General features: G+C 29.3%; 2 protein-coding genes across 2 annotated transcripts; one reads left to right on the forward strand and one right to left on the reverse strand.

Moving 5' to 3' along the window:
* Window positions 1-12,728: 12,728 nt before the first annotated feature.
* LOC137822662 (protein kinase PINOID 2-like) lies at window positions 12,729-14,610 on the reverse strand. Its single transcript, XM_068627605.1, has 2 exons — window positions 13,967-14,610; window positions 12,729-13,802 (listed from the first exon to the last, which is right to left on the reverse strand). The coding sequence occupies exons 1-2, from the start codon at window positions 14,515-14,517 to the stop codon at window positions 12,977-12,979; spliced, it is 1,377 nt and encodes a 458-aa protein (XP_068483706.1). The 5' UTR covers window positions 14,518-14,610; the 3' UTR covers window positions 12,729-12,976.
* A 6,648-nt stretch (window positions 14,611-21,258) lies between these two features.
* LOC137821294 (deSI-like protein At4g17486) lies at window positions 21,259-23,758 on the forward strand. The gene is made up of 4 exons (XM_068625810.1): window positions 21,259-21,561; window positions 22,775-23,062; window positions 23,210-23,284; window positions 23,400-23,758. Exons 1-4 carry the CDS (start codon window positions 21,378-21,380, stop codon window positions 23,549-23,551), a joined length of 699 nt encoding a protein of 232 aa, XP_068481911.1. The 5' UTR covers window positions 21,259-21,377; the 3' UTR covers window positions 23,552-23,758.
* The last annotated feature ends 1,603 nt before the right edge of the window (window positions 23,759-25,361 follow it).

Here is a 25,361-nt window from a genome sequence, read left to right on the forward strand (position 1 = left end):
TTTGGTGAGATACTTATAGTGAGTTTGGAGTTGATGGTTTCATAAGAATCCAAGGTCTTTAGACCATTGTTTTCACAAGGATTCAACTTAATTTCTGCTTTATCTTGTGCTTAATTTGTATTTCAATCTTATAAAACTTAAAGTTACTAACTAATGAATATTAGTTCTTATAATAGAAAAATATTAATCAATTTGATTTTTTAAATTAATAATTTTACTTTTCTTACTTAAAAAGTTAATCGATTTAGTCATTCAATTTAATTACTATTACTTAATAATTAAATAAATAGTTAAATATGTTTTTGTCATAATACGAACTTCCTCCTAACTTTAACTATATTCAAGTATTTACAGTGTAAAATCACTGTAATTTTTTTCAATTATTGTTATTTTTTTTTCGATTTTTGTTTATTAAATTACATACTACTATAACTATTTATAATAAATTAATGAAGTAGAACCTCAAATTAAATTAATTTCATATAAAAAAAATTATTATAATTATTGAATAATCTAAGATATGGATAAAAATACAATCCAATTTTATATTATAATACAATAAAAAAAAATTTAACCTTAAATTAAATAGAAATCGATCTATACATAATAAAATAAAGTCAAAATCAGAGTGACTATTTTTGAAATCTGAAATAATTGATAATACTAATTACAGGCATTGAAATTTCTTTTGTTGTAATTCAATATTTTTAACAATCGCCTTTTTGTATAAAGCACTAATTTCATTTTAATAAAATAGCTATATCTATTCATTTATGGCCACTGTATTTTTCAATTGTTTTCTTTAGCCCAAAGGTGATAAAAACCATGGGCTTTTTATGTTCACTGTCTCTTTGCCCACCTCAACAATCATAAATAAATAAATAAAAATAACGTGGATTATATTAATATCGATTGTTGAACTGGGTAGCATAGCAACACGTATTCAATGAAATAATGCACAAATTTATTGTGTATATTTTCTAAAATAAGTGTTTATTTAATAGAAACTTAATGGTAGTGGGGAAAATTAAAATTTCTTTTTCGGTTACATATATAAAAGGTTAATCCTCTTAATATATTTTTTCCGTTTCTGCCTATCTAATCGTGCTTTTTATAATTAAAAAAAATATTGTTATCACCGTCATGATAATTATAATTACTTTTATTATAGAATAGAATATTTAAAACTAAAAAAATTGTACAATTGTTGTTGAAAGACATACGTTATCCTTCTAAGTGAGGTCTCCATCACTCTTCTTTTAATAAAAACATGATATTATTATAGAAAAGAAACACAATTTTGGTGTGTCAAATTTAATTACTAGATTTTTTTTTTAAAACTAAGGGTATTTTTTTTTTGTCAGAGTCATATAATGGTCAATTCCTTAAAATACTAAAACATATTTAAGAAAATGGCTTTTATAAAACTCTAACCACATATTTAAAATCTTTATACATATTTTACATTATAACTATAACCAATTATTATTTAAAATGAATATTTTTTATTTTTTAAAATATTTCTTGAATAGTCAACAAAAATTTTAATGATAGAGTTTTAAAAAAAGTAAGTATCCAAATTGATCGCTAAAAAAATAACGTGTTGGTTGATAACTTCTTAATTAAGAGTTTCGTGTAAATGGGTACTTCAAAAATTTACTTTCTTATATATAAGTTTTTTATGAGTATTTGATATTAGATATACACACAATATTTTTTATATTTAATAGTAAAGGATTTATAAGCAAATAAATTTTTTCAAACATCCATTTACATGAAAAATTTAATCAGGAACTTAATAGATGTATTAATTTTTTTAAGGATGAACAAGATTCACTATTTTTCAAGCATTTTATTACCTCTATTTAAAAGAAAATTTTATGATTTTCTAACTTTGTATTTCTTTCAATATATTCTGCTCATTCTTATTTTAATCCTAATTCAATTTTTTTTTAAATTATTAATATTAAAAAACCTTGTATCATACTCAAATTATTTATCAAATATTGAAAATATAATTTATATAATTTTAAACAATTATTTATTATAATTTTACTATATAAATTAAATAGTTATCTTATATCTTAAACATAATAAAATACTAATTCATTAATAGAAAAATTCATTTTTTAGCACAAATATGTGAAATAAAATATTACCTTTAGAAAGGAAAAGAGTTTGAGTAAAACTTTAAAAATTTGGAAATAGGTTTTCAACAATTTTAACAAATGTTTAGACGATAACTAAGATTAGAAAACCTAAGGTAATAGATAACAATAGTAAAAATAATGATTTATACTAGTTCACTCCAAATTTAGATTACAATCAATTCTCCTCTACAAATCACAAAGGGTTTGACTAATCAATTAAGTCTTATAACGATTACTTATAGCTTACAACAGGAAAAAAACTTATGAATATTTAGTCATTTTTTTCTAAGATTTAGCGTCATGTATACAACAATAATTTTTTTAGTATTTATAAGGAAACTCTCACAAAAAGAATATTACAAATAAACATTCATGGCTTCTAAAGTATTTGTTAGAACAAAACCCAACAAACTCCAAGTTTGTTTTGATTAAATGCTTACAATAAAGTGTAAAACATATCTTTACAAACTATCAAATAAGACACAAGTATTTCATTTGTTCAACAGGGGCAAAGTAACTTGTATTTTGTATAATTTCATCTAATAAGTAAAAAGCTTGGACATACAATGATGATATGTAGTCTTAAGTATTCTTAATACTTGTAAAATATTTTATATTGATTTTATGTATGTCGGAAGTGTTCGCTTCTTTATTATTTTAAGAGGATCCCACTTTTAAAGTGTCAATTACAAGATCTCTTGAGCAACATATTTAAAGTTTCTCCACACCAACAACTCTCATGATATGTTAGGATGTATGCTCTGAAAAGAGTTCCAGCCACATATGGTCCTTGCTTTTCTTTATTTTAAGAAAAAACTACTTAACCTAGGTCTAACAAGGGATGATGTGTCTCAAAGTGCTTCTTAAAGAAGGGATGTGCAATTATGCTAAGTAAATAACATTTAATGTGTTTCTAAGCTCAAATAGTTGAAGAAGAAGAACTTCAGTTTGTCTCACAATAGATCCAAAGGATTTGCATGACTCTTTTCTTCTAAGTTCTTTGTAAAGAAGACCCCCTTAATGAAGAAAGGTTGATGACCACAATGAAAACAATCACAACAAGAACGTTAAAGCTCTTAAGTAATCCTAAGCCTTTTGTGAATGTGTTCACAATAACCTAAAAGAGTATTTATAATCTTGTATTTGTCTTGGGATGTTACCTCTATTTTAGTTAGCAACTTGTGATCTTGTAGACCACACCATTTCTTTAACAAAGTGGTTTAGCCAGGAGTGTGTTCAAAGAATATCCATGTTTAGTCAGAAGTGGTTGCGTTCCAAAAAATACTCGTGTTTATCCATGAGTGGTTATGCTTCAAAGAATACTCATGTTTAGCCAGGAATGATTGTGTTCCAAAGAATACTCTCTTTAGATAGGAGTGGTTAGATTCAAAGAATACTTGTGTTTAACCTGGAGTTGTTGGGTTTTAAAAATACTTGTTATTTAGCTAGAAGTGGTTGGATCCAAATAATACTTGCCTTGTACTTTGTAGTGTTATTATGCATTAGTGGAACCTTAATGATGTTCATTAAGAATTGGACATAGTTTGGGTTATCAGACAAACTAGTATAAAAATATTTTGTGTAAATCTACCTAATCCTTTATCATTTTTCCATTACATGTTATTATTTTATAACTAATATTGGAAGGAAAAATTTACGAAAATGAACTTTAAAACTTGTATTTACAAAGATGAAATCTCTCCAAATGGTTTATCAGAGGAATTATAAATACTTAGCATTTGTAAGCCCTTACATGCAAAAATCATGTATAACATGTGATTTTGACTTTGTTTTAGTAGTTGTATATTCTTACAAAGTTTTCTTTTATAAATGTCCTAAATCATATTGTTAAAGCTTGCATAGGGTGTAGCTGTGTAGCTTGTCCTTTTGTCAACACCTTTTAAGAACATGTTAACATTTGCCTAACACCACTTCCCTCTAGAAACCATAAATCCCACCTTCCAACCTTCCTCAAAATACTCAAACCTTCCATATGATGTAATCCATTGACTACTTGTCTCATGGTCTCAGGACATCTATCCCACCATGAAACCTCACCCTTCACCTCAGGTCAATGCACATAATGAGATATGAACTCCCCTTGAAGGAGTAGAAAATAAGTTGATGATTAGTAGTTAAAAAATTTCACCTTCTACATCTCAAAGGTGTGGCAAGGAAAAAGGCTAACAAAGAAAAAAAAAAGGTTGGCAAGGAAAAAGGCTAACAAAGAAAAAAAAAGGTTGTTATGACTAAAGAAGAGAACATTTTCTTCTATTCCTTATAAACCACTGATAGGATGATATAATGAAATCCTTACCACACTTAAACAAGTGAACTTTAGCATACTCATCTTGAGTTATGAAACACATCAGGATGTTTCAAGCTTTGGCATTCACCTCATATCAATGCAATTGTCCTTTATTCTAGGTTTCTCTTGGTAAAAATTGTTGATCATTGTCTAACAAAATGTAATTGTCTTTCTCCACCACATTTAACATGTCTATACTACATAACTAAACGGAAGTAAGCATTCTTGACTTCTAGTACCCATAGTTTGTATCTTTAGAGAAATGTGGATGATTGATGACTTGGCCTTGATCAAACTCCAAGAGTCTTGTAAAAACATTCCTCTCATTTTGTTAAAAACTAACCCCAATAGGTAAGCTCTAATGCCAACTAAAGATATAAGTTGACTTTAGAAGGAAAGGATGAATAGAGTAAGTCTTTTTTTTTTTTTTGCATGAACTAATATACCGTATAATAGATAAACAAAAAGCAAAACAACACATTATACTAGTTTGGCCATAACTCTTAGGCTACATCTAGTTCTCTTTTAAGAAACTTCTTAAAGAGTTTAACTAATCAAAACTTACTATAAATGAGTTCTAAAATCTCTATTGTTTTCTCAATCTCCTCTTAGGACTAAGAACATGAATACTATTTAATTATTACTCAAGGCTACAAACACATAACATAGTAATCAATAAATTTACTCTCAAAGAAAGGATAATAAATGTTACTCTCAGATAAAGGATACAACATGAGTTCTTAATGTACTATTCAACTTCATAAGAAGTATGCTTCTTGGTCAAAGAAGAAGAAAAAATGAGGATATATATCGGTCTTATAAAGGTCATTTTGATAAACAAAACGATTGTTGTAGATCACATAGAAAATTGTTCTTTATGTCATAGTATACTGTGATTTTTTTAAGTTCTCATCAATTACTATTTGTTAGAAAAATCTAAAGTGTGAGTGTTAGTCTCACGTTAAGTAGAAATGAGAAAGTTGAACAACATATAAAGAAGAAGATCCATAAACCATTGCCTTAAGGTTTTAGGCTGGAAGTAGTGTTAATCCCTTAGGTAGGTTTAATTAAGGTCTCATTGTTGATGAATGTCCCTAATGTATCCCCTCAAAAGACCTAAAATATGATTTAAAAATGAGAAAGTTAAGCAACATACAAAGAAAACCCATAAATTCTTAACTTTAAGGTTTTGTGTTAGCTATGGTGTTAATTCCTTATACACATCTGACATAGGTCTAATTGTTGTTGGATTTCCTCAATGAATGACTTCTCAAAACACTCATCACTATTGAAAAAGAAAAACTATTATTTAAAAAATAGTGTATATTATCAAGTTTAATATTTTTTTATTTTATTTTAGTTGTGCTTTTATCATATAAATACAAAGTTTTATCATATATAGACATATATAATAATATTATATTAGTCCTTAAACAAACACAAAACACACATTTTAAAATGTTATGTGTTTAAAATATTCATATGCATAACAATCTTTATTACCATCAAAGTTAAAAAGGAGTTATAAAAGTTAAAAAAGAGTTTACAAATAACAAGATATAATTTTGCATATAAGAGTATGCAATGATTTAAAAAATTTAACCTGCCATAATCAATTATACTATAAATATTAATAAAAGAATAAATATTTAATTTAATGAATTATGTAGTAAATATTTTTATTATATTTATGTATATAATTGATTACATTAAAAGGAATAATCCATTGTATTTATGTAAATATAGTAAAATATTTATACTTTTTTATTATAATATAATAAATTGTTAAAATAAAAAAATGATAATAAAAAAAATAAAATTATATTAATTTAAATTTTGATATTTCATGGAGTTAAATATTTAGTAATTAATTTATAAGAATTTTTAAATTTAATTAATTAACTCGTGCATTAATTTTATTATATTTAATTTTTTAAATCATATGTGAAACAAAAATTATACATAATTTGTAATTAATTATTTTTTAAAACAATTTTTAATTTTAAAAATTAATTATTTTATAACTGATCTTCTTTCAATTTCAATTTTCACTTATTCTTATTAAATTCCAGTCAAATATGTTTTGATAATTTATTATAATAATAAATAAATTTAATTAATTTATTACATCAATTAAATCCATTACATCAAATATAAATTTCAATTTCTGCTTAAATAGTTTTACATTCTACTTTAAAAGAATTTTTTTTACTCTTTTCCAAGTAGAAACAAAAACATAAATATCTTCTACTCCTTTAATATCAAATTAATACTAGCTAATGATTGAAGAGTGGTTGCATTAAGAATTTTGCATAACACATGTTTTCATGTTCTGATTATGAACTGTTCACACGAGAGTGCATTTACGATCATTCTTTATAATGCTTGGTTTGTCCGAGGTAGGAGGTGTCAATGCCGAATATATGTGACAAATGTTTTTAGTTTGGTCTCTTTCAACTCTGTCATAAGATTCTCTTATATATTCACTTGCTTAATCAGACTCGAATTGCGTGAGGAAGTTAATTATGCCTCTCGTTGACATAATAAATATAGTTGGAAGAAGTTTATTTATTTTTTGGATCACATATTAATCTTATTCCCATTATTAAAATTATTATTATTATTATGAATTTTATTATGATGAATTTTCATACAAAACAAAAATTTAAATACATATTTTCATGTTCAATGAATAGTATCCATAAGTTTTTAGCACAACTTATCTTACTTCAATAGATTATATTAAAATTATTTAGAATATGAAATCAAAAATATTTTATTAGAAAAATAATATTACAGTAAAGTCTTATTGTCACTACATATTATTATTCCAAATGTGTTATTTTTTAAAAGGAAACGACATATTGTGTTGCATTAAATGACTTATCACTTTAAATCTTTAAACAGCAAAATCTTTAAAATTAGTTTTGAACTTGAAGGGTATATAAAGGTTTCATCATGACTAGTGTTGGGTCAACTGAATTTGAAGTTGATTTGAATGAGTTTTAATTTAAAAGTAAATTTAGTGATATTTTGGTTAATATGTTAGAGGGTTGAGTACACGTTAAGTGGTGTAATACCTATTAGATAATCGCGTGATAGGAGAGTTTATGATAAAAAATATTATATATTTATTAAGAATTATAACAAAGTCAATAGATGTCTAGAATAAAGCGAGCACACATTAGACAGTCTATTAAGATTAAATTTGTTAGATGATAATGTAGTATCAAAACTATTAGACGGTCTCTCAGTGTTAAGTTCATTAGACAAATATTGTGTTAACAAAAGAATAGTAAAAATATAAAGTATTGACCCATTAGATAGTTCAGTTGTGTATATACGCGTTAGGCAGTCTTTGAGGACATAACATGCTAGACGAATCCAATGTACAAGACTAGTCAAACAAAATAATGTTATTGAACACGTTAGATAGTCACTAGAACTTATACATGATAGACAGGTCACCTTGTCTTCTACACGTTTGGTTGTCTAATGTATCATGGATTGCCTATACTTGATTTCTATGTTCTTAGAATACTTTTTGATATTACTTGAACATTTTCAAACCATACTAGATAAGTTTCTAAAAAGTTTTGGTATATTTGAACATAAAACAAAACATTCCGAAAACTCTAAATCTTGATTGTCTAAATGATTTTCAAATGAGGTACACATTCTATGATGATTACAAATTATTTTGAGTATTGATATGCCTTAAAGATTAAGATTAAGACAATATCCAAAAGTTTTCAAATTAATCGTGTTAAACAAGAAAGTTTTCAAAAAAGAGACACATTTAATCACTATCTTAAATAATTTTTCAAAAATATATTGAGAAAATAAATCTAGGTTAAAGTTTGAATATTTTTCGACGTTTAAATCTTATACAAACTTAACAAGTTTTTCAAAATATATTTACAATGGAAATTCTATAATAAAAGGATTAGATAATTCTGAAAATAAAAATATTATGTTTTAGTGATATCCATGCATATATATGATGATTATTATTGATTCTCATATTTAAAATAATTTCAAAAAATATTTTCATCATTTAAAGACAAGTAAGAAGATCAATCGTTTAACGATCTTACCATACGTTTCTGTTAGACAATCCATTAGACGATCTAACTAAACAATCTAATTTTCTGTTGTGAAAAGAGAGTCTAAAGGCTTCACTCAACATTCCCTCCTCTGGAGCCAATTGCACCTATAATATGAGTTCCTATATCTAAGAATGCAATTTATATTATTATGATATAATTATTAAGTAATTGTATTGGTTATCAAAATTGTACCTACATGTTTTGACCTCAAGTTTATTAAGATGATATTACTAAAGTCAATCATTGTATTCAAGGTATTATATGCTTTGGAGTTTAGAGTTTCGTAACAATTTTGTCCTTAAAAGGTACCTCATAGGTTTAAAGGAGGAAAATGTATATAAATTGCAAACGATGTGGGACTATTGGACTTATCGAAATAAGTCCCCAATCAAGGTATAAAGGGAAAATACATCAGATGTGGTGATTGACCTTAACGATATTATATCAATGGACTTGAGGTTAGAACATTGAAATCGTCTGTGGGGATAGAAAAGTGGTTTCAGTGACGAACCATCATTCTCTTACCCATCGACTGAAGGCTTGTTCTAGTATGTCAAATAGTCATACATCGCTTAAGAGTCGGGCCTAAGGGTAATTTAAATACACCTTCCTCCCTTAACTTCTGAGACGCCTTTAAGAACAAAACCGTGATGAAATTCCAAACTCAAAAGTGGACAATACCTAGAATATGGTGATTGACCCTAATGATGTTATTTCAACGAACTTGGGAATATGACGCCATATATGTGAAAGTGGTTATAAAGATGAACCATCGATTATGGGCTTGTTTCGGTACGTCAAATAGTTCTGCATCGCTTAAGAGTTGAGGTCAAAGGTATTTTAAATACACATTCCTTTTTTAACCCTCCAAGGTGCCTTTTAAGAAGAAAATCGTGATGGAGCTCTAAACTCCAAAGTGACAATACCTCGAATGCGGTGATTAACTCAAACAATGTTATTTCAACGGACTTGGAGTTAGAATATTATCGTCGTACATGGGAATAAAAAAGTAGTTTCAAAGATGAACCCTTGTTCTCTTAGCCCTCAACTAAGGACTTGTTCTGGTACGTCAAGTAGTCTTGCAATGATTAGGAGTCAATATCAATGGTAATTTAAATAGATCTTCCTTCTTTAACCCTAGAATCAATATCAATGGTAACTTTGAAGGACAAAATTGTGATGAAGTTCAGCTCCAAAACGGACAATACATCGAATGTGGTAATTAATTATATCAATACCATCTCAACGAATTTGAGGTTGTAACACTATCCTTATCAAGATATACAAAAATGTATCACAACATAATAATAAAATAATATAAAATCTGATTAAATTATATGTGTCTATATATATATTTAATTATAATTGATTGAATTATAAATATTAAGTATCATATCTTTTATTTATTTTAAATATATATAATAATATTTTATTCTAAACCTAGAGTCTATAAATACATATTAATTTTAAAAAACTACTCACTTAATTTCCTTACTTATTTTACTTATATTCTATAGTTTTCTCTAGTTGTTACCGACTTGAAAGTCGAGAAATCTTCAGGAGGAGATGAATCTCCCTCAATCTTCAACGACAATTGAACAATTAATCTCAAAGAGTCAATCTTCACTTACCAAAAATGCCATTTTTTCATAGAAGAATCCCACAATCCTTTCCCACAAGAATAAAAGTATTAATACTTTTACGTTTAGCGCCACTAACATGAAGGGCAATCCAATGGAATGAAGAAAAAACCTATCAAATCATATTCCTCGGGTTAGTTGGGTTGGGTTGCTATAATGACTCTTTAACATAATTTAGCTTTATTCCAAAAACTTGTGTTAGACATTATTTGCATGATTACACCCTTCTTGCTTATTTGGTGAAACTTGAGACTTTCATATGTTTGTATTCTATGAAGCAATGATTTTTGAGAATTTTAAGAGGGTGGAATTGTCCTTATATAAGTGTACGTGTTCATCATATGCATCCTTGTCGTGCCTGTCCCTTTCTTTATACTTAACAATGTACCTACTGAACAACCCCGCGTGCGTATGAAACCAGATTAGATACCTCACTGCCCTCAAAATGCATGCCTTATGCTCTTTTTCACCCCTACTATTAAACACACTAATTCATATTTTTATGAATTAAATACAAATCACAAAAAAATTAAGAAAAACATGTTTTTTTACATGTTTTTGAAAATTTAAACAATAATTTATGAATGTGAAAACATTGGTACAAAAAACTAGTAATTGAAAACCTATAGACAGGTGGTGATCGTATATCACTTAAAAATTTATCCATGACCTAACCACCATCATTTCTTTCTGAGACTTTTACCTTCGTTGCACACATTTCAATTTTAAAATTATAGTTGACATTAATGCTCGTATGGAGGTACACAAGGGAAGACTTTGATACACGTTCAAGCAAAAGCTGAAAAGTTTTTCTTCAAGATTCACACAGAAATATGATGAGACTTGCGTTTTTAACTAGTGTTCAAACACCACACGGAATTAAAACATGATTCTCAATCATATTAATGTTTCAAAAATTAGTTTCTTTCACTTCAAATGGCCTATATCCCTCCACCTCAAGAACTCAAAAAAAAAAAAGTATAAATCAAATGAGGAATAAGGTAATTTGAGTACTTGACCATTTTTTAACACATGCAGTCAGCATTTTACAGCTCATGATGTTTAAAGAGCTGTGTGAAAGTTATGATAAAAGCTGATGCTATTCCATTAATGCTGTACTATCCTCTCTGAGAATAAAAAAACCAATTTGGTATTTATGCTATTTTCCTTTTATTTTAATAGGACAAAAGTTACACATTTGAGTACAGAGGATAAGGTCTAAAATAGATCCTCCCCTTTATGGAGGTATGAAATTATGGAGGAAAAGGGAGTGCATGAGTTGTGAAAAATCAATCTCTTCCATTAATCAACAATGCAATATATAGTTGAGAACAGCTCTCATCAATGATAATTTTCATAATATGCATCCTCCAAGCACTTTGGACATGCTTTCTAAAAGTTTTTTCTCAGTACTCTTTGAAGAAAAAAATAAAATAAATTTATCTATAAGTTTTAATTACTTTATGTGTAAATTAAAAATAAAATTATTAATTTTTTTATAAGAAACTTTTATATATTAATTATTCATTAAAATAGACTCGAAATGGTTGAAGAAGTGGATTTTAAGTTAATCTCACTTATATGCCAATGAAGAAATCTCCAACATCAACCTTTATATGCAAAGTGATAATTGTATAAACCATTTCACCATTCCAATATTTTATTTTTGCAGCCAACAATAAAAATTGAAAGAGTTGTTGTTGGAAAGTGCAACACGGCACTGGTCTTTTTAATATGCAGGCAGAAAAAGACAAGAGATCCTAATGCCAAATGTGACTGTTCACAGTGAATGAATTTGAAGAGAGAATTAAAACTTTGGGTGTGATCCATAGATAGTTGATGGCTTCGATGAAAGTATATTCCTCCTACATTTTGATCCATTTACTTTGGTCTTTTTAGATATAATATAAAAGCCATTGCTATCATCACTGCATTCATGATGGTCCATACAACCTACACTTGTACACTCACTTTGTTTCTTTCTCTTTCCTCATCATGACTCTAACAGATGCAGTTTTCATATTTCAAGTATTTTTTAACCTTGAGAAATTCGTAGACATTAATTTGTTGACCTTGATTTGAGAAAAAGGTTACTTTATAGTACAGAGTTTGTCACATTCCAAATGGATAAATATTATGACATGGTTAGTCATAATAAACCTCAAAATGGCTGAAATGGCTTCTGAAATCTTAATATGTCATAATAGATGGATAAATATCAGTTTACATTTTACAATTTATGAAAAAGAAAGTGGAAAGGGTCCCAGAAAAGCATTTGTTTTTTTTGTTTCTTTCCCTGTTCGGTGAAAAGGACATGTGAATGCGCAGATATGAAAAGAGGCATTTGACAGAAAAGTATACAATCTTGTAAAGTAATGTTAAAATAAGTTTTTCTTATGGTTTTTTCTCTGCAATTTTCTCATCAATGAAAAGCGTAATTAGTAGGATCACATGACTTCATATAAGCTCTCATGAATCACATTGGGACAATTATTGTATCCCTTTCCTTTACACCCATGGATTCTCTCAACTACAATAATTTATTGGTGGAGAAATTACAACATAAATGTGATTAATGAGCAAAACATAAAAACAAAAAATTGCTAAGTTCAATGCATGGTACCTTAATTGGTCATAAATTAAGGTGTAGTAATTCTGTCCTTGGTAGTGAGCAAAAACATGCAAGAAACAATCAAAGAAGCCTTAATTTCTGTTATGATAATCACATTTGAGCAGACCTGTTTTTCCTTAACTATTTACATTTCACAGTCAGAAGTAGTCAAAATGATGAGTAATCTGAAACGGTTGATCCTTGTCTTTCTTGCTTAGTTTCTGTAACAAAACTCTACTCCTAATCTTGTTCAAATCAGCAGGGAACTCAGGTGGCCTAACTGATCTAATTAGAGCCCAGTTCACTCCCTTGAAGAACTCATGCCTCTTGATCTCAACTGACCCCATGCAGCACCCAATTCTCTTCTTTGGGTTCTTCACCAAGAGCTTGCTGATGAGGTCTTGAACCTTCACCATCTCTTCATACTCCTTGCTGCTACTCACTGCAATTCTAGGGAAACACAAGGGCTGCTTGAGAATGTTGGTGAGTGTTTTCTCATTGTTCTCACCTTTGAAGGGTGTTCTCCCATATAGCATTTCATACAAGAAAACTCCAAAAGTCCACCAATCCACTGCACTACCATGTCCTTGACCAGAAATCACTTCTGGTGCCAAGTACTCATGGGTTCCCACAAATGACTTGGACCTTGCATTGATGGGCTCTGCCACCACCTCTGTGTCAAGTTCACACACCTCCACATTTTCCCTTATAACTGTTGTCACCTTCTTTCTCTTGCTTGAGGCAGAGAAACAGGATTGCATGGGGGCAGCGCAAGAAGATGCTCGTGTCTTGATGCTGCGTTCTGATCTGGTTTTGCTTCTCAAAAGCTTTGGAACGACATCGCATCTCAGACACAGATCAAAATCCGAAAGCATAATGTGACCGTCTTCCCTTACCAGCACATTCTCTGGCTTCAAATCCCTGTACACTATGCCCTTCATGTGGAGATACTCTAGTGCCACAAGTGTCTCTGCTGCATAAAACCTGCATTTCTTCTACATTAGCTAACCAATTAAACAACTAAAACTCTATAATCTACAACCACTTTCTAACAATTTTTCATAAAAAGACCAAGTCACTTCAAATTAATCAAGGAAAGTGTGTATCCTTGGTTGAAAAGAAGAAAAAATGGTATAAGAATGTCATACTTAGTGGATGAGATGGTAAAGCGTTTTCCGGGGAGGCGTTGGCGAGCGGAGAACAAGTCTCCGCCGGGGCAAAAGTCCATGACGAAGCAAGAGTAATGAGAGGCATCAAACGCAGCGTATAGGGTAGGCAAGAAGGGGTGATCCATCATGGCCAGAATCTCCTTCTCCATCTCCGCTCGGTGTAGCTTCTTCCGTATGCTCAGCGCCTCTCTATCCACCACCTTCATGGCGTAGAGGCACTGCGCCAACCCCACCGCCGGGTTCCGTATCTGGCAGAGGTACACGTTCCCGATGTCGCCGCTGCCGAGCCGCCGCAGAAGGCGGAAGTGGTCGAGGCCGATGGCGCCGGTTTGGAGGCGGAGGCGGCGCATGGCCTCGCATGCAGCACTTGAGGTGGTCTGGGCGGTGGAGAGGGAGAAGGAGCTGCGGTTGGAGCGGCGGAAGCTAAAGGTGGTGAGCCAGGTGCGAGAGGAGTCCGGTGCGGTTACCGAGGAGCAGTTGCTGTCGTTGTCGGAGGATTCGTCTCGGGTCGTGGATGCCATGGAAGACATGGTGTTAGTAACATTCAAGTGCCTTCACATTACCATTTTATATACACCATTACGAAAACTTGCTTTCTCACTACACCAACTGTCACTCACCAATTTTTTTCTACAATAAACTCAAAAATAAAATCCCCAAGTACATATAAAGCAAGTTCCCTTCCAAAGTAGTTATTTAATTCTTGTAAATACTATAATGATAATATTTTTATGATCACAACTATTTTATATTCAATGTATAATACATTTTTACTTTTCATTTCTTTTTATCAGCAGCCATAAGGTAGAAGTTGTAGATAAAGGAATATGCCCCTAAGCTACTACTACAAACTTACTAGTTATTTAACAGCTTCCATTGTTACTGTTGTATATTAGTACTAAAGTAAAACCCTGCAACAAAATAGCACAGTGGAATAAAAACCAGAACAGCTGGAATAGGTCCCTAGATCAGAATATCCCATATGACCATCCCAATTGTGCCCCCATGCTACCAAAAAAAGAGTGATAAGAATATGTAGTTGTTAAATCCCAAGAATCATATAAAGACTTCCAACTTTTCTGCATTATATAACTAATATGTGATTCTAAGGAGAATCGTTATTGGATCTTGTTTTTTTTTTCTCGGAGGATTTTGTGTACAATGGTGGTGGTTTGAGCTTAGATATGACTATGCTACGTTGTTATTCAAATGAAAAGAAATATGGAAAATGGAGGACTAATTGAACTAAAAAGAAAATTAGAATCCCACCATAATATGTAATTTCTCCTCTGGAAGCAAAAGATAGGAGATGAATTTTATCTCCTCAAGATTTTCTACCTTGGATAAGCAGGTAGCACAAGAACACCCTAGCTACTACTTAGATAAGCTAAAAAGCATCACCAAGATAACATAACAAGGAAGATAGGAAGATGGAAAAGGTTATTTTGAGACCAAAAAACTAAGCTACACATTTGACAAATAATTATAATAATATAATAATATAATAATATTTTTAATTAAAAAATAAAATAAATATAATTAAAATAATAATTTATTAGTACGTAAAGTTTATGTATTTTACTGTAGAATGTGTTAAATATCACCACTCTAAGAAAGATAATCGTCACTTGAACACTAAAAAAAGACTAAAAACTCTACTAGAGAAAAATTCACACTTTTTCTCAAACTCAACAACCTATATATTAAATTCTAATGAAGTTGTGCTACCATACTTAGTTGAGTTCCTTTGTATAGTATTTGGTCATGAGTGATTTTCAATGTTGTTCTTGGAATAAAAAAATACTAAGTTTTCTCTAAATTTTACAATATAGAGTAGAACCTAAGTTGATATCAGAGGATACATATTGATTATATTCTAACTATAGTAATTTCCCCTCGAATTGAAATCTCTGTTGGATGCAATCACTTCAAATGTTGAGGTTTGGTTGTTATTAGTAGATGAAATGTCAAATTTAAAAGGTAGCAATGCGAGAATTATATTAGAAGGAGCGAATGGTGTAACGATAGAACAATCCTTACATTTTGAAATTAAAGCAATAAACAATAAGGTAGAATATAAGGTCATGTTGGTAGAAATGAGTTTAGACCAAGAGATAGATGTTAAGGTATTAACACCACAAAGCGATTCCTAGATAGTCATAGGACAAGTTATTGAAAGTTATAAAGAACACGATTTGTGGCTTGCTCAATATTTGTAGAAGAAGACATTGAAATTTCCTAGTGTGTCAATGAAAAAGATGATTATGTGTACTTATATAATTACACAATCTTGAATGTCATCATATTTGTTAAATGTAGCGAAGGGATTGAGCCGACATAAATTGATTAAATAACAACTTTTCAAAAAATGTGACAAAGTATGTTTTTCAAATTTGTTATTAAGGTGTTTGACTAATGACCAAAGATAGCATGTAATAACCAAGTTGCATGAAGACCTTTGAGGAAGTTACATAGGGGGACGTGCGTTAGCTGGTAAAGTGTTGTTAATAGGATATTGTTGTCCAATTATGTGAGAGAATTTCCAACAACATGTAAAATGATGTGATAAATGTCAACTACACACAAACCTACGTATAAACTCCCTAAAAATAGTTGAACTTAACAATTTTTCCTTAGCCTTTTAATAAACGGGAACTAGATATCTTGAGCCATTTTCTACAGCAAAGCAATAAAAGAAATTTCTAATTATTGCAGTTGAATGTTTTACAAACAAGATCGAAGTTCAATTAATTATCGTTATTTCAGCAGATTAAGTTAGACAATTTATATGGAAGTCCATAATATATAGGTTTGGAGTCCCTTGGGTAATCATCATAGACAACAATTTGCATCCACAAGTAAGAAAGTTATGTGGGAAGTTAGGTATACAAGAAATATACAAGAAATATACACATCAATATAGCATCCACAAACAAATGGTCAAGTAGAGATTTCTAAGAAAGTCTTAATAAGGGATTTGAAAAGACGATTAGATGACACCAAAATACTTTGGGTTGAGGCATTTCCACGTGTGTTTTGGTCGTATTACAGAATGTCACAATCCACGACGAATGAAAACCCTTTTTTTTTCAATAGAAATTTCTCATTCAACTATTATATATCATTTTTATGTTGAATTTATGAAGTGGTCTGAAAATGGGCATCTTCAAAGTTTAGATGATTGACATACTCCTCAAACATGAATGCTACTAGTATTTATTTTATTACAATTATTTTATTATGATTTTGTATCTATTTTTAAGTATTTATTTTTATATTTTGCCATACACATTGTACTCTTTCCTCTTATCAACTTTTTCTTAAGTAGGGTTTTTTTTAAGAGAGTATTTAACGAGAAAATAATGTTAATAAATTTGTTTGACTTCTCTTTTTATTTCAAATAGACAACCAAAGTCATTATCATCAACATGGTCATTTTAATGATCTTATAATGAAAGACATCATCAACTATACATGGTTGTTGTAACAATTTTATAATGAAAGTCATCAACAACATGGCTATTTTAATGATCTTATAATAAAAGCCGTCATAAACAACATTGTCATTTTAATAGTCTTATAATGAAAATCATCAACAACAACACAATTATTTTTTATAATGAATGACATCATCAACTACATAATTGTTAATGAAAGTTATCGTCAATTATATAATTATTTAAATGATAATATAATAAAAATTGTCATCAACAACATGGTAATTTTAACGATCTTGGTCGTTATTATTAACTTGATATTTTATCAATCATATATTCATGAACTACATTATTGTTTTAATGATCTTATATATGATTTTTTTTTAAATGAATTTTTTTGAATTTTTCTTTAAAATAAAAAATATAATTATAATATAATGAAAAATTGTGATTTAAAAGATAAGAAAAATGACTGATATAAAAATTAAAAGGTGTTGGTCATAATTTAAGTTAACATTATAAATATGTATTTTTTTTTACATATTAGCAATTGTTGTTATATTTTAAAATTAATGAATAGCTGGAAAATTTAAATGATTATTAAAAATATGGATAACACAACATATGACAATAAAACTGACAAATGGAAATTAAACTGCAAATAATATTTCCAATTTTTATCATCAATAAAATTCATCACAATTGAGTAAATTAATAAGTTATTGAATTTTTAAAAATTAAGAAAATTTAAGCTACAGCTATTATCTTATTATCGTGAACTTAGAACAAAGTTTGGTAGTCATTATTAAGAGTAAACATGAAAGATGTTTAGTTGAGGAGCTATAAGACAGAATTAATGGTGCATGTTGATCATAAAACAAATGTCAAAAGCTGAACAGTGAAGAAATATTCCTTAAAAAATCAATATTGGTGCAGGAAAAAAGCTTAGGATCGAATAAATTTTCAAAGTTTTATGTAAGCCGTGGAAAATATTATGTGAGTGATTTTGATGCTTCTTCATTGATAGTAATTTGGTCCTTTTGGGAAGGAGTGGTGTAAAGAGGGTTATCAGAAAATTTTGTGGGTTCTCCTTCACTCCTTCTCACGTTCTTGTGCCCAAGGGTGCCTCAAAATGAGACAACCAAAAGGATAAAGTAAAGCAACTACAAAACTTTTGTTCTTGTTTTCAGACATTGCCTCACTCCTCTGGCTAAATCCTCACCACTCCACTACAGTTTCTTCTTTCAAAAGTCACACTTCAAAGAAATGCAAAATCAAATATATAAAGATTCTCTCCTCTCTTATGCAGAAATTACTTTTAAAAATATTTTAAAATTGTAGCACAAATTCACAAACAACGTACAAATATATGGTATGTGCTTAACCCGTTGAATAATACTAACATAAAAATAGTGGAAAACAAACTCACATCTATCTAAACTAAGTCCACACTCAATAATATATATCATTCCAATAACATAATTTAAGCTTAACTTGATTTTATAAAATTAATTTGTAAGAGACGAGATTTATATCCATTTATATATTATAAATTCGTCTTATTTCTATTTGATGTGATATCTATTGTCTTGAATTTTGTCTATTGTTCATGGGATTTTTTCTGTTATCTTGGATTTTTAAAAATGAGTAAAACAAAAAGAGAGGTCAATATTACATGAGTGTAAATGATTTTTTTGATGTTGAAGACGAAGCTCCAAGTAAAAAAAAAGGAACAAAAGTAATTATTTTTATTTAGAACTTCTACAACTTAGAACTTGAAAGTTCAACAAACTATAACTAATTCAAATTTATTTGTTTTTATTTTTCTAATATAGATCTTAGAAATTTAAATACTAAGACCAATAAAAATGGAAAATCCATAGGAGATGAGGAAGACATTGAAGAATAACTTTTAATAGAAGATGAAGATGACTTGAGTGATGTAGATGTTGGAGAGGAAGACGATGAATTATGAATGACGAATGACTATGATATTTGCATGTTTACATATCTTATATATTTAATTATATGTTATATTTTTTAATGTTTATGAATCTTACTATTCACGATACGAAACAATTCTTAATTCAAAAAATCAGCTTTACAATACACTATTTGTATCTCGATTCAACCACCATGAAAAATATTATTAGATATATTTATATATTTACTACTACTATTTTATCAATAATTATCTATATATGAAGTGCATCATTCAACTTTTTGTCGTTCTTGAGCATTATTCTTTTCTCTTGTAATTAAAAAACTATATATATATATATATAATTAATTGCAAGAATTATCAATAACTAATTTATAATTCAGGGTCAAATCGACTCATACAAAACTGGATGATTAAAATAAATAAATAAAAAATTAGAAATTGGATGGTTAAAATAGAAATAAAGAATCAAATTATTAGCGGCGGTAAAGTACTTATTAAACTTAAAGGAAAACTTTATGATACTACTTATATTCTCTTATAGTAAATGTTGGGTTTTAAAGAGATGACACGTTGTAAAATTGAGAATGTTAAGATGGAATGTATGACAAAACAAAAGGATAGAAAACAAACTAAGTAGAAAAAAAAAATAGTTAAAATACTTTGGACATGTGCAAAAGGAGCTCATTCAAAGTGTCAATGAAGAGATTAGGTTGGTGGTTTTTAATCTCGTGGAAAGGGAGAAAAAAACATAAAAGAAATTAGAGATAATGGAATATAATTATATTACTAAAAAAATATTTTTTGTTAAAAAGTGAAATAAAAACTATATTACTCCATAACAGTTATTAATTAAATCTAATTTATATAATATAATATATTTTGATTTATGAGACATAATTAATAATTAGACATTCAAGTAAGTCGCGACTATTTTTGTGAAAAACTAAATTTACAAAGAAAATATTGTGTAATATGTACTTAGCAGTTTTTTTTTGTTCTTTCCCAGATGATGGTTTTTTTTTTATTATGTTTTAGTGACTTTTTTTACTACAATAAATTTAAAATTGTATCATTAGAGACAGAACGATCCCGAACATTCTAGATATCGGATATCGACGGTTATACGAAAATGCTTTAAGGTTAAAGTATATTAATATATGTTAAACCGTAAAAAAAATAGATAATATACTCTTAATCATGATATGAATGTTAATCTTGACCTAACACTAAAAGTGTCCATCAATATAGTATGAATAGACATAGCAACCAAAACAAAGGTATATCATTATTACAATATTTATTGCATCATCATATCGAACACTTCCTTAAGTATTGGAGTTACAGGTGTACTCACCATCATCAAAAGCAAAATTCCAAGTGTTTTAAGAAAAATCTAAAGAAGGAAAAGAGATATTGACTAAAGAAATAATTTGTTCAGCCATTAAAAAAATACTCTCAAAGTCCCTTATAAAAAAATAAAAACTTTTTTTCAATATATTAACAGAAGATGGTAGAAAAAAGGATAATGATATATTGACAACTTCAATATTTTATTTAATCATATTACAATTCTCAATACTATTATTTTAATATTTTTTATATTATTTAATTATAAATTTACCGTTTATTATATATATTTATATCTAATGAAATAACAATCGTATAGAATTCCAAAAATTCTCAAACTATCCCAAAAAAATTGGTCTTCTTAGGGTATCAAAGATGATTTGTAGTACACACGTGGCACAGAGAGACACACCCTCGTCATCTGCCGGGAAACTTGGAATTTTTAATGAAAAAGAAGGAAGAAATTGCGGAGATCCAAATCCGAGTTTCTCGTTGTTTGGTAACATTGTGTTATATTATTCATCGACTAAGAGTCACCTAATAAATGATGAATCAATAAATCAATATAAATAATTTGTTGAGTTTTGAGGATTTGCAAGGTTGTTTGTTGCCCCAGAAATTCATAGAGAGCGACGTATAGACATCAATCTCTGTGAAAAAAATGGGGACGACGAAGAGCAGCTCCAATTCTACCTCAAAATCTGATAATAATAATAATAACAATGTCAATGGCGACAAGGACAAAAACAACAACACCAGAGTGGTGTTGAATGTCTACGACCTCACCCCTCTCAACAATTATTTGTATTGGTTCGGCTTTGGAATCTTTCACTCAGGCATTGAAGGTTTCTTTCAACTTTCAATTTCTTTTCTCCATTCTCTAAATCCTAATCTTTGTTTTTCCATTTTGTATGAAAGGATGTATTATTGTTATTTCTTCTTCTTCTTCTATTTTCATAAGATGCTTCATGTAGCAAACCAAGGTTTTCATTTCTGCCAACTTGCTAGAAAGAATGCCACAGATAATGTCCAATAGGGTTTTGAAGATGAATAGCTGCAAAGAAAGATACAGATGAGAATCAAAAGAAAAAAATGATACAGATAGCATTTTATGATCCTTTATATATAGAACCTATGACTGGTCGTATTCAGCTTTTCTCTAAATCTCATTCAACGAATGCTGGCAAATATATATGATTTGTGTGTATCAATGTTGTGTTTATCCCAATTAAGAAATATGTTTACAAGAATGAAATTTTATGGGGTCCCAAACGGTGCAACATATCGTTTAATTTGATATTTAGGCGTTTGCTTGTCTTGCATAAAATCCCAAAATCCCTATGGTTTTGATCCAAATCATCAAAAATTGTCATAGTAAGAATTAGAAGAATTTGCATTAATTCCAAAGAATAAATGCAGGTCCTGGACAGAGTTAAAACCAAAGAGGGTCATTGACATTTGCTAGCTTTAAACCCAAACACCATGAATGTTTTTCTTGTATCCACAAACAATAAATTAAATTAGTTAGAGAGAGCACTTAAAGATGTTACAAGCCTTATATATAAAGATACCCTTATATATTAAGATACCTAGTAAAATCAAAACTCCCACAACAAGATAAAAACGAACTGAGAACAAAAAGAAACAATAAAAAACTACCAACCATTCTACTAGCGGTTTATCCAAGCAAATTTAGTGCCAAAAACCTATGAAAAATGATTCTGTATAACTCAGTTATACCACTGCAAATCTACTATTGGTTACTTGTTTGACTACGAGCATCATAGCAGAAAAACCTCTCCCAAGACAGACTTGCAGCACCATAAATGCTTAGTTTAGTCAATATTCACAAAGTGTGATAGCTTATAATGAATCAAGTTTATAAAATACAAAGCTAATCATCAAAATTAGATGTTAGGATTGAGAAACCATGTCTAAATTTTGTATATATGTATGTAAGGATTTAAGAGTTCTTTTCTTATCATTCCATGTTTCTTGTAATATCTAAATGGTTTCTTGCTTTTGTTATAATGGTTACTTCTGTATCTGTTTGAATAGTACACGGTAAAGAGTATGGATTTGGAGCTCATGACTTTCCAGCAAGTGGAGTATTTGAAGTAGAGCCAAAGAAGTGCCCTGGATTTATATACAGATGTTCTGTGACTTTAGGTCATGTAAATATGCATCCTTCTGAGTTTCGAACATTCATTGAGACCATAGCTAATGAGTATCATGGAGATACCTACCACCTTATATCTAAGAACTGCAATCATTTTACGGATGATATGTCACATAGATTGAATGGAAAACGAATCCCAGGTTGGGTGAATCGTCTTGCTAGGTTAGGTAAGACCACAATCCTTAATTTATATATCTTTCAGAAAAGACTAAATATCATTTTACCTCTCTTTCTTCTATACTTTTCATGCCACAGAAGAATGTGTTATAGAAACACAATGATATTCTAAGTGTAACCTTTTGGTGAAAATTCAGGTTCACTTTGCAGTTGCCTACTTCCTGATTGTGTTGAAGTAACAACTGTTAAACAACTACCGGAATACCATTCAGGTATACGCATATGTTCATATTCTTGTTTTCTACTTTTCCTGATGCATACTGAGTTTTCCATCTTGGTGTGCACATGTAAACAATTTGCACTGCTTATCTTTGTGAGTATTTGCAGAAGATGAAATTGCTGAGTCTCTTTCGTCTGCCTCACCATGTGGATCTCAAGCAACATCAGGAATGGACGATGACCAAGAAAAGCACCTTTTGTCACCTTTCGCCAGTAAAACAGATAATGTTTCGTTTGTTAAAGAGGCACCATTAAAATGAATGTCAAGTGATGGAGGTGAGCCTAAAAATTGCTCATTTTTCAAAGGCTTGCTACATTCCTCGTTCATTTAGTGGCTTCAGATTTGTGACAGAAACAGTGCCAGATCGATTTTGATGTATCAATGATTGTGTATGCTAGTTGTTCATGCGTCAGGGTTTGTATTTCTGGAGCTTAGCCATGTAAATTACATCCAAGTTTGGAAATGAGTTAAGGAATATTATTTACATATAGCAATGATTGTCTATATGGGGTTGAGTTGATCATCTGAGAAGCCTTTTTTGGAGGATTTGTTGGGGTAGTAGCCATGTAAATTTTAACAGCATTACTAGAAATGAAATATTTTTACATGTTTAAAGGATTGTGTTTGGAGCCTAGTTTTTCAAATGCAAGGGTTTTAATTATGGAGGGGATTGTTGGATCTCTTGGCCATGTATGTGATTTACACCTGTGTTTGAAAATTGAGTTATAAATATTCTTTAAGAGTTTATAATTTACAAACCATTATGGTGTTGGGATTTATGTAAAGGGACGTTTGTTAAACTCAAGAAACTAATGGCGAGTCTATGCCCTATTTTCTAAAAGGGTGTTTAACAAGCAGTAGAAAATATATACTTCATAAATCAATAAAATAATATTTTAATCATATTTAATTTATTTTCTAATTTTAAATATTATAATATTATTATAATATGGTGAAAAGTGTATGTTTTTACTGTCTTAAAAATATCTTTTCTTTTCTAAAATGGCTTGGGATTGGTAGATACTTATAGCAGATGACTCTAAAAATTTCAAGCATGCATTTTTGGTCCTTTGACTTATATAACTTACATTTCTTCGGCCACCTCCATAAATTTTAAATTCCCAAAATTATCCTTCAATAAAAAAAAATATAAACAGTATTTTACATAAGTAAAAAAATTACCACTTCCGAATTACATAATCCAAAACCTATTTAACCACTAACAATACCGGATTATATAATCCAAAACTTATTTAAAAAAATAAACCTTCTAAATTAAGTAATCCAGAACATTATGAGTATTCGTATAACAAACTAGGAGAAAGCATATAAACCTTGTCATCATTGAAAGACGCAATCCCTTCCTAGTAGGCAAAACCTGTGACTTATTGATCACACACTTAGATAATGTTTTATGCTAGCCTGGAGTGCTTGTTTGACAAAAATATCCATTTAGTTAGGAGTGAATATGTCCAAAGAATACTCAAGGGGATTAGCATGAGTGGTTCCCAACTCAAAGAATACTTAATAGGGTTAGTTTGGAGTGGTTACAATCCCAAAAAATAATCTAGGGGTTAGTTAGAAGTGACTAGATCCTAAATAATACTTAAGATGTTAGTCAAAAGTAATCCTAAATAATACTTAGAGTTAATCAGGAATGACCACAATCTCAAATAATACTCTATTATACTTTAAGATAACAATTCAAAGTAAACTTGTTGAACTCTTAATATTAAATGAATTTTATGTCTAACTCAATCTTACAAAATTGAATTATAAGATAAAATTTATACCCCACATATATACTTTGAAATATCATTATTTTTAATCAATATAGAGTCTCCAACATAGGTAGTTTAATAACAACCCCATAACGGATGACTTGATAAGTTCAACAATTTTTTTTTAAAATTGACTTTAAATTACTTTAATATCATATTAAAAGTGAACTTTTAAAACCAATTTTTTAAAATAAAATTTACACTCACTTATATATTTTAAAATATTTTATCTATCTCTAACTCACTTATATTTGTTTTATCTCTAGTAGATGAGATTCCAACACCTAA

This window comes from Phaseolus vulgaris, chromosome 9 (assembly GCF_000499845.2).
Source record: "Phaseolus vulgaris cultivar G19833 chromosome 9, P. vulgaris v2.0, whole genome shotgun sequence".
Classification (NCBI taxonomy): Eukaryota; Viridiplantae; Streptophyta; class Magnoliopsida; order Fabales; family Fabaceae; genus Phaseolus; species Phaseolus vulgaris.

Bases quoted from the DNA above. Each gene is read 5' to 3' on its own strand.
- LOC137822662 (XM_068627605.1), bottom strand. From the start codon at position 14,517: ATGTCTTCCATGGCATCCACGACCCGAGACGAATCCTCCGACAACGAC. The intron at 13,803-13,966 runs GTATGACATTCT...GAAGAAATGCAG, and splicing joins TTTACCATCTCATCCACTAA to GTTTTATGCAGCAGAGACAC.
- LOC137821294 (XM_068625810.1), top strand. From the start codon at position 21,378: ATGGGGACGACGAAGAGCAGCTCCAATTCTACCTCAAAATCTGATAAT. The intron at 21,562-22,774 runs GTTTCTTTCAAC...CTGTTTGAATAG, and splicing joins CTTTCACTCAGGCATTGAAG to TACACGGTAAAGAGTATGGA. The intron at 23,063-23,209 runs GTAAGACCACAA...GTGAAAATTCAG, and splicing joins GAATCGTCTTGCTAGGTTAG to GTTCACTTTGCAGTTGCCTA.